The 10105-nt window shown below is 37.4% G+C and overlaps 1 protein-coding gene across 4 annotated transcripts in view; it reads left to right on the top strand.

The window, feature by feature from the left end:
• The window catches only part of ISPD (isoprenoid synthase domain containing), a 368880-nt gene that overhangs the window by 195247 nt on the left and 163528 nt on the right, over window positions 1-10105 (top strand). Inside the window, exon 10 of one of the 4 annotated variants that reach the window (XM_010862160.1) lies at window positions 1932-2504. The exons of the other annotated variants lie outside the window; for them this stretch is intronic. Within the exon in view, the coding sequence (XP_010860462.1) occupies window positions 1932-1964 (33 nt within the window). The 3' untranslated portion in view covers window positions 1965-2504. Of the gene's footprint in view, window positions 1-1931; window positions 2505-10105 lie in introns of those variants that run through there. 4 annotated transcript variants of the gene reach the window in all.

Genomic DNA, 10105 nt, shown 5'->3' with positions numbered 1-10105 from the left:
AAAAAAAAAAAAAAAAAAAAAAGCTTTCTTTCATAAAGTTGGGTAGGAATTGTGTTTAAGAATCCTTCTCAGATGTGATTTCTGATGCTGTTTAGTCTATCACGTAAGTTATCAAGGGGCCAAGTTTTTTTATCCTGAGTTGACTGAAGTTTTTGTTAGCTTCTCTTTCTTGTGGTTACCAGGGAGTATATAGTACTGGTAGTACCTTTTTCAGATTGCAGCGGTCAAGAGAGTCATCTGCAAACTCTTTTTGGAATCATCCGAAATAGTAGCTTTCAACGTGGGACATGTTCATTTCTTTGTTTTCTACTCCTATTGTTTACTTTTATTCACTACTTACATAATGATAAATATTTAGAAAAGGCAATAAAATAAATTTGCTAAAATTTATTATGTTTATTAAAATTTACTATTTTAATAAAGTAGCAAACTAGTAAAAGGTAAAGTCACAAAATTTCTGATATAAAAATCACTTCAAAAAAAAAAACCTACATAGGCTTTTACTTAAACTGTATAAGACACTAAAGTGCTAAGAATCTTGAATCATAGCCTGAATCTGCTTTGAAATTAATGATCAGAGAGGTATTTTTTTCCCCAACAATGGAAAAGATAGTTCAAGGAGACAGAACTAACCAAAGCAATTTTCCATCCAAGTTTATGTAAAGCCAGTTGTGAAACTGTCAAAAAAATATTTTCCAGGTCCAGAAAGTAAAATAGAGATTCTAATTTATTTGGATCTGGCAAGATTTTTATAAAACATTCTTTAATACCACTATCAGATGAGATTACGTGCATGCTTAGTCATTTCAGTCGTGTCTGACTTTGCAAACCCATGGACTTCAGCCTGCCAGGCTCCTCTGTCCGTGGGATTCTCCTGGCAGAAATACTGGAGTGGGTTACCATGCTCTTCTCCAAGGGATCTTCCCCACCCAGGAATCGATCCCAAGTCTCATGGCTCTCCTGCATTGCAGGCATATTCTTTACTGCTGAGCCACAGGGGAAGCCCCATCAGATGAGATTAAGGATAGTATATTATTACTTTCTGCATAAACATAGCTGATCATGTAATAGGCACTAGAGAAATGTTTAATTTTTAAAAGCAGAAGAAAATTGGCTACAAATCTAAATGGAAATTCAAAATTGAGAAACCAAGCAAACTCTTTAATTTTACTTGATAGAACAGTTTATCACTTTCCAGAGCAAAAATTTTATGGTAATTATCTGGATGATTACTGTAGGATTCTACTTTCCTCTGACAGTGCAGCCAGTCATTTTATTGGTGCTGTAGAAAAGATAGGAATCTTTTCATGAATTTACTTAAGCAAAAAACATAAATTCCCATATGGAATTTTAATGCTTTGAAAAACATAAATAAACTTTCAAAAGTGCCTAATTTAGTTCTGGTTCTCAGGAAGTAGCTTATTGACATAACAGATCAGAATACATGATCTTTAAAATACTTCAAAATGTTTAATATTTGAACATGTCAGCAAATAAAAAAAAATAGAAAGCCAACATCAATCGACACTTGATATATTCACATCTGGGGAACTGTCACAGATGTAAATTGTTTCCAGAAGGTCCACGCTCACCAGGGGCAGAGCCAGGAACAGAATCAATCCAGTGTGCAGTTTATCATACACACTTGTTACTCTTATGCTCTCATGAATGTGTTAAATAATAAGATGGAAAAAGATTAAAAATACACATATACCCAAATATATGTGTTTAACATTTCTTCCTAATAAAGAACAAATGACAATTGGAAAAACATATTGATTCCTTCTTTTAAATGCTAGTAGTTTCTTACTTTAGCTTCACAGGGTACTGATCCTTTATTGAAGTTAAGTTATAAAAATCTGTGATCTTGTTAAATTTCTTAACAGAACCTATCATGTATATTTTTCACTTTCACTTCTTGTTCTATATAGTTCATCCTGTTAACCCTACAACTACTGGACTAAGAAGATGTGAGACGTGTTTTTTGTTAAGAAGATTTATTTTTGAGGTAAAATTTCTTACAAGACAAACAGAGAGAGCACTTCCTATTGTAATTCTTCCTGCCTCCATCTTGGGTTTGCTTTTCCCCAGGCACAGTTTACCCTTGAACAATGTTGATTTGAACTGTGCAGGTCCACTTGTGTGGATTTGTTTCAGTAGTTAAATGCTGTAATGCTGCACCATCCTACCTGGTTGAATGTGTGGATGCTGAAGAACTATGGGATAGAGGAGGAATCACGTATTTGGAGGGCGGACTATAAGTTATGTGTTGATTTTCAACTATACAAAGGGTTGGCACCCCTAACTCCCACATTTTTCAAGAACCAGCTATGTATGTTTCAGGTCTCTAGTTTATTTATATTTATTTTTGAATGGATTTGTGTGTGTGTGTGTTTGAGTGAGTGTTTAGTAGCCAATGAATAACCTAGGGATTCAGCCCAATTCTCCTTTCTACTCCTTTCTTAGTGAAAACTGAAAGTGTTAGTCACTCAATTGTGTCTGACTCTTTGCAAGCCCATGGACTGTAGCCCGCCAGGCTCCTCGGTCCATGGAATTCTCCAGGCAAGAATACTGGAGTGGGTAGCCATTCCCTTTTCCAGGGGTTCTTCCCAACCCAGGGATCAAACCCAGGTCTCCCATATTGCAGGTAGATTCTTTACTCCTTTCTTAACCATGTTGCTCTTGTAGCCTTATGGATACCTTGATTTTTCCCTTAGAAAATTCTAACTTTATCATGTTAAATGTTTATGATGTCATCAGTTTAGATACAGTCAAGTTTTCTCTCTCAGGTTTATACACAGCTTCTGTGGTAAAAGTGCAATCACTTCCACAGAATTCTTCAAATGTTTTCATTTGTTGTCTTTGTATATAGTGAGTCTCAGGTGTTTCCTGTCTAAATCAATAATAAAATCTAAATAAATACTAGTTTAAAATACCTTTAGAACCTTTTAGCAATTTCAGTCATGATGGGATTCATGTCTAACACAAAGATGAGAAATGATGAAGTCATTCTTGTAGGAGGTGTTGAATAGAAAGAATTGACTGTTTTTTTAAGTTTTAGGAGATATTTGCTTCTGGCCAAATGGTTACTGGAAAGTTTGTGTGATGGGGTATGGAAATTACCTAAGATTAATTGTGATGGACGTGTAACTTGTGATGTATAAAGAAACTGATTCTCACAGGACATACTTTCTGGTAGTCTTTCTTGTAATGAATAAAGGTTGTTTATTTTCAGATAGAATGATGTTCTAATGGATGTACAAATAGAATGAATTCCAGAGGACTTTTGTTTGGTTTTCTGATTAATATATATATATTTTTTTATTGATTAACTATAGGGTTTTGGAGTCACAATTTAATTACCTATTTTAAGTAGTTTACTAAACTTGGTCAGATGAGCAAAGTTGTTTGTGAATTTATTTGGCGCTGCTGTTCTAGTAAATGAGTTTATAGAATTTAACATGAAATGCACAGGAGCAAAGTAAATGAAAGTAGCCGCCTTTATTAAGAGGCTTACATGAATTTTATCTCTTGAAAAGGAAATTAACAATTGGTTTTGTCATTCAGTTTTTCAAAAAATATGCCTGGGGATTTCTTTTACTAGATTTGTGTGTGTGTGTGTGTGTGTGTGTGTGTGTGCACGCACTGGATTCTGTTTTAAACAGTGGAAATGGCCTTTAGTTTGTGTTATGCTATTTCTTTACAAAGATGGGACCAAATGTATTTCAGTATCATTTATTATTTTAAAATTACATGTCATACTTCAGTAATTAATTATAAATTAACTAATACAGATGTTAATATGAACATAGCCAAACCTGGCTTTGTTTATAATATCTAATAAAATTTTACTTCATGGAGAAATATAAATTATACTGTTATAAGGGAGATGTTGAATAGAAAGAATTGGCTTTTAAGTTCTAGATTTTTGGTGTGGTAAAGAAGTGAACTTGGAGTGTTATTAAGGTACAAGTATTAGATGAGTAAATAACATACCAATTGACCTTGCCAAGTTATTTCATGTCTGTGAACTTCAAGGCAGAATTTTTATTTGTAAAAGAATGGGATGTGCTTGATTGCATCTAAGTAGTTTCTCTTTCTAAAAATATTGTCTATACTACAGGATTTTATGACATCTTTTTACTTTTGTATGATCCACAGTGGATGTCTTTTACATAAAGATATGGTAGAGCAATTTTGGATGATTATAGTCATGTTCCCCACTCCAGTACTCTTGCCTGGAAAATCCTGTGGACGGAGGAGCCTGGTGGGCTACAGTCCATGGGGTCGCTGAGTGTCAGACAGGACTGAGAGACTTCACTGTCACTTTTCACTGTCATGCATTGGAGAAGGAAATGGCAACCCACTCCAGTGTTCCTGCCTGGAGAATCCCAGGGACGGGGGAGCCTGGTGGGCTGCCATCTATGGGGTCACACAGAGTTGGACACAACTGAAGCGACTTAGCAGCAGCAGCATAGTCATGTTAAATATGAATCAGGTGGTAGGATATTCCTTTTTTGAGCGATTATTGATCGCTCTGTACTTTAATCCTTATCACAAGACTCATGGAGTTTTAAAAATGGTTTCTCTTGTATTTATTTCTCTCTTATTTATCTTCCTGTTCTCATTATCTGGCTTTTTAAAAAAATTGGGTTAAGTCTAGCCCTTCTGTTTTGTCACCTACCCCTCTTTTTTTTTTTGTCTCTTTAACAAGAGTTGCAAGATTAATTTTTCTCCCCATCTCTCAAGAAATCTGTCCCTCCATGTGTAGCCAGCTCCTGCCAGAAAGTGATTTCATAATCATTAAAACTCACACTAGTGCTGTTTCTTACGAATTCATTTTAAACTTGCTTTAAGTGCTGTCTAGGTAGTGCCTTAGGGCTTCCCTGGTGGCTCAGTGGTAAAGAACCCCCCCGCCAGTGCAGGAGCCATGAGTTTGATTCATGGATTGGGAAGACCCCCTGGAGAAGGAGATGGCAGCCCACTCCAGTATTCTTGCCTGGAAAATTCCATGGACAGAGGAGTCTGGCGAATTACAGGCTATAGTCCATGGGGTCACAAAAGAGTTGGACAGGACTTAGTGACTAAAAAAAAAAAAAAGTTAGCACTTTACAGGGAACTATCCTACTCTCTTGATTAATTAATTGCTTAATATAAATTCATATAACATTAATTGAATATCTCTGTCAGGTATTTTGACATATGTGTAGCTTATTTGATAACATGTTTAAAAACTACATCTTTAGAAATGAGGAATTTCCATATGTGCTAATTTTCTAGATTTTATTAAGTAAGGTAATAATTTTGTTTTGGTATTTTTGTTTTTGTAAATGAAGATTCCTAATAATAAGAAATTAATTAAATGATGGAAATTAGCCTAGAAAGTGACCCAGTGGCTGGGAGGTCACAGGACCCTGGTCACTATCTGTCTACTACCCCAAGGTAAGAACTTTAACTTGGTCTGTTTGAGAAAGGGGCAGTTTAGTCCAGAGTAGAATGTCAGGATAGATCTTAAGTATAAGGGAGAAAGCTGAAATTTGAAAACTGATATTTGAGTGAGGTCTGAGTTTCTGAGGACTAAGAGGAAGAGCATTTCTATTTGGAAACAGTAGCACACAGAGTGGTTTGACTGGAAAGAGCCAGCATATCAGAAGCAGAGAATGAGTTACACATTGGGGAGAGTTGTGATGTGAACTACACAGGCGCAGGTCAGGTTTGAGCTGTAACGGAGCGCTGCACAGTGGAGAGTGATGTCATCAGCTCTACGCTGTGTTCATCATTTTGGATGCAGCACAGAGAATGGGCTGAAGTGGTCCAGGGGGATTCCTTGGTGCCTTTGACTTCATTTAGAGGCTATGGCAATGAATCTCAAAATTAATGGTGGTGGCTAGGACTAGGGGAGTTGTACAGTGAATGGGCAGAAGTGATACAATCAAGATCTATTTAAGAGATAGAAGTACTAAGGTTTAGTGAATAGGGGCTTCTCTGCTGGCTCAGATGGTAAAGAATCTGCCAGCAGTGCAGGAGACCCAGATTTGATCCCTGGGTCAGGAAGATCCCCTGGAGAAGGGAATGGCTCCCCACTCCAATACCCTTGCCTGGAGAATTCCGTAGACAGAGGAGCCTGGTGGGCTACATACAGTCCATGGGGTCACAAAGAGTCGGACATGATTGAGTAACACTTTCACTTTTTTTCTTTAATAAGAAAGGCAGTATAATCTCCAATTTTATGTGATGTGAAATTGAGTGAATAAAAGCAAAATAGGTGTCGTTAGAGAAGGATTTTTTGCTTTGTTTCTGAAAGCTGAATAGGCAGATGATTTATCATGAATTTGTTGGCAGAAATAATTGGAAAGATTTCACTCATGTCCAAAAGCTTTCCAGGCGTTTGTGTGTTGGTGTTTTATATGTGTGTGTGTGTTTGTACAGAAGTTATTAATCCTAAAACCTACTTGAGAAGGCATGCCACTTTCCTCCAAGGTCTCCTTAATAGTAGAATTTTGATAGAATTCAGGTTATAGGCACAATTTAAAATAGCTTTCATATTATAATGCTTTTGCCAAGTCTTTTATAGTGTTTGTATGATGTGTCATGTTTTTTTCAAAATTTTCTCTGTTCTAATGCTATATATTCTGAGAAAAAGCAAAAACAATAAAACAAATTCTTGTCTGTGGTTTGCTTCATTAGAGACAGGAAGATAGTAAGAATATTCCCAAGCCTATACACTGTTCCCTTGGGATGAAAATCTATAGCTACCTACAAATAGATTACTTTGGCGGTTTTCTAGAAACTCAACAGTTCTTTTATTGAAAGAATGAAAAGATGATGGAATCAGTGAAAAAAGCTTCTTGTTCCAAACATGCTTTGGCTTGAACGCTACTTGCAATAAGTTTATATGTGAACCTTTTGAAAAGTATAGTATGATTCAATTTTCCAGGCACCACAGGTTTTATTTTATGGGATTCTGAAGTTGATACTCACTGTAGTCAAGTGCTGGGATATTTTATCCACTGGTACCTGCTAAAGTAGAATGAACTAGTGTTGCCAAGATAATTCTAGTGTCAGTAATGGAAAATTCTTACTTTGGAATGACAGGATTGTTAAGTCTGCATCTCTCTTCTGAGTACTGTATTATCCCCATTTCTTGATCCTTTCAGAAATAACTGTACCTGTCTTTTTGAAAAACTTAATGTGTTTATGGTAATAACTGAGTTCTTAGATTTTGGCTCAACCAATGAGAATATAACTGATCTTGTTTTTCTTGTTCTTCCCATTTGTAAGAAATGCAACACTCACTACATTTATAATTCTCAGAACCCAACTCTCACCCCAAATATGGCCTGTTAATACATATTAATAGTGTAATTATGTTAATAATAACAGACACATTGAATGTTTGAAATAATGAGTCATCATCCTTTTCTTTTAAAATAAATGATCCCATTTAATCCTCAGAGCAGCCCTAAGAGTTGATTATCACAGATGTTGTTATCCTCAGTTCAAGAATAAGTGCTGTGCTCATTTCACTTTATCACATGACGTTTGTCAGGGATGTCAATACTTGCCCTTTTGAGTAGCAAGAAGTTGTTAAAGAAGCAAAGGATCTTAGAAATTGTTTAGTAGAATACTCTCATTTTACAAGAGATAATTGGGCCATTTTCTTTCCTTTGATCCAAGGTCAGTTTTTTATATTAGGTATGGCAGGTTTTTCTTGTAAAGTTTTAGTTGCTCAGTTGTGTCCGACTCTGTGACCCCATGAACTGTAGCCTGCCAGGCTCTTCTGTCCATGGAATTCTTCAGGCAAGAATACTGGACCCCTGTGGTCTTGGTTGCAACCACTCCACTCTGCTGTAGAGCAAAAGCAGCCATAGACATACGTGCCATAGGTATTTGACAGAGAGGTCAAAGAATGGGTGTGGCTGTGTTTCTGTAAAGCTTCATTCACAGAAAACAGGCAGGAGGCTGGAGACCCATGGGCTATAGTTTCTTGAACTTTGGCTTATATTTTCAATCTGAAATGATCTATTTGCCACCATTACTTAGTACCTTTATGAAAAATAGCTGTTTGACCTTCTTTAATGGGGCTTTCCAGGTGGTGCTAGTGGTAAAGAATCCACCTGCTAATGCAGGAGATGTAAGAGATGTGGATTTGATCCCCAGGTCAGGAAGATCCCCTGGAGGAGGGTACAGCAACCCATCCAGTTTTGTTGTCTGGCGAATCCTATGGACAGAGGAGCCTGGTGGGCTGTGGTCCCTGGGGTCACAATCAGATACAATTGAAGTGACTTAACATGCACCACTTTCTTTACTAGACATATACTCTCTGGGTCTGGTCACCAAGTCTCATGATGTAAAGTATTACTTATGTGCCAATTCCTACGTTTTTGCATCTAATCTTCATTATTCCTTCACTTTGACATGTGCAAAATGTTAAGTGCATGATGTTTAAAAAGTTTGAATTCATCTTCTTCCCTCCAAGAACTGCTCCTCCCAAAAGTGTCTCTTTTTTTTTCAGTTTTGACCTCATCATAGCTAACATTCAGTTCAGTTCAGTCACTCAGTCGTGTCCGACTCTTTGCGAGCCCATGAATCACAGCATGCCAGGCCTCCCTGTCCATCATCAACTCCCGGAGTTCACTGAGACTCACGCCCATCGAGTCAGTGATGCCATCCAGCCATCTCATCCTCTGTCGTCCCCTTCTCCTCCTGCCCCCAATCCCTCCCAGCATCAGAGTCTTTTCCAATGAGTCAGCTCTTAGCATGAGGTGGCCAAAGTACTGGAGTTTCAGCTTTAGCATCATTCCTTGCAAAGAAATCCCAGGGCTGATCTCCTTCAGAATGGACTGGTTGGATCTCCTTGCAGTCCAAGGGACTCTCAAGAGTCTTCTCCAACACCACAGTTCAAAAGCATCAATTCTTTGGTGCTCATTGCAAACCTACAGACTCTCCTTGTCAGGAAGGAAATTTTTTTCCCTGTATCCTTATAGATTCTTTTGCCTGGTCTAATATTTGACACAGGCAGATTAACAGAAGGAAAAAAAATAATTTTTTATGAACAAGGGTCTCAAGAGTGATCAATGCAGGCTGTTGATATGCCCTTTTAGACAAAAAAATAATAGTAATACATTTATGAAGAACTGACTAGACAAAGAAACAGTCTTGAACACTAATGAGTGAAAACACTAAGCAGAGCCCGTGGGCCCTGAATCCCCCGTCTCTGGCTGTGAGAGTGTCTCTCTTCTTCCTGGTGCAGGGAAGGTAGGTTCCACCCGGGAAATTGATTTCCCGCTTTCACGGGGACATAGAGGAGGGTCAGAGTGTCCTGTACCCATTGTTTCTCAAGTAACTTTAATTCATAACAATCAGTATGTCAAAGTGGTATATTTTGGGGTGACCTGCCCTGAATCCCATCATTATCTGAACCTTCCAGACGCTCCTCATCCCCTCTTGGACAAAACTCAGTCAGATCATACAGCCTTAGTCTGGTCTGGCTCTAGCTTAATTTTGGCATCCTGATTCTTCTTCCTTCACTGAGCAGTTTGCCCTCAGATAATCTGAGCTACTCTAGTTCTGTACAGTACCATGTTACCTGACGCATCTTTGTTTACCCTGGTGAGGTTTTCTACCTGAGAGACCATTTTTCTAGTGCTTGCTTGACTCCTATTATCCATAAAGTATGAGTGACAATATTTCCTCTTGGAATTCTTCCTTTACATTCGTGTGCTCCCTTTTCAAGACAGCTTGTGTAGGCATTCCGAAATGTTTATTGACTTGAACTTGCCTTGACATTTTCACTTAAAAATATAGGCAAATGAAAACAGAATCAGTTATTCTTCCAAATTCAAAGTAGTATGACGGACTTTTGTAGTGGTTTGCCCCAATGCATAGGGTGCCTTTACTTGTGAACTCCAAAAATAACTTCTTAAAAAAATCAGAAAATGCTGATCTAAGTGGCCTGCAGACAGTCTTAATAATAATTGTTGCTTAAGCAGTAATAAATTTTACCATGTAAGATGAAATTTTGACAAGACAGTAAAATGTATAAAGGTAATGTACTAAACTCAGTGAAATCACATACCTTCTTTGTTTAACTTCTTTAGTGATT

The sequence above is a fragment of the Bison bison genome, unplaced genomic scaffold (genome assembly GCF_000754665.1).
Source record: "Bison bison bison isolate TAMUID 2011002044 unplaced genomic scaffold, Bison_UMD1.0 scf7180017864479, whole genome shotgun sequence".
NCBI classification, from domain to species: Eukaryota; Metazoa; Chordata; class Mammalia; order Artiodactyla; family Bovidae; genus Bison; species Bison bison.
This window is presented reverse-complemented; position numbering and strand designations above follow the sequence as displayed.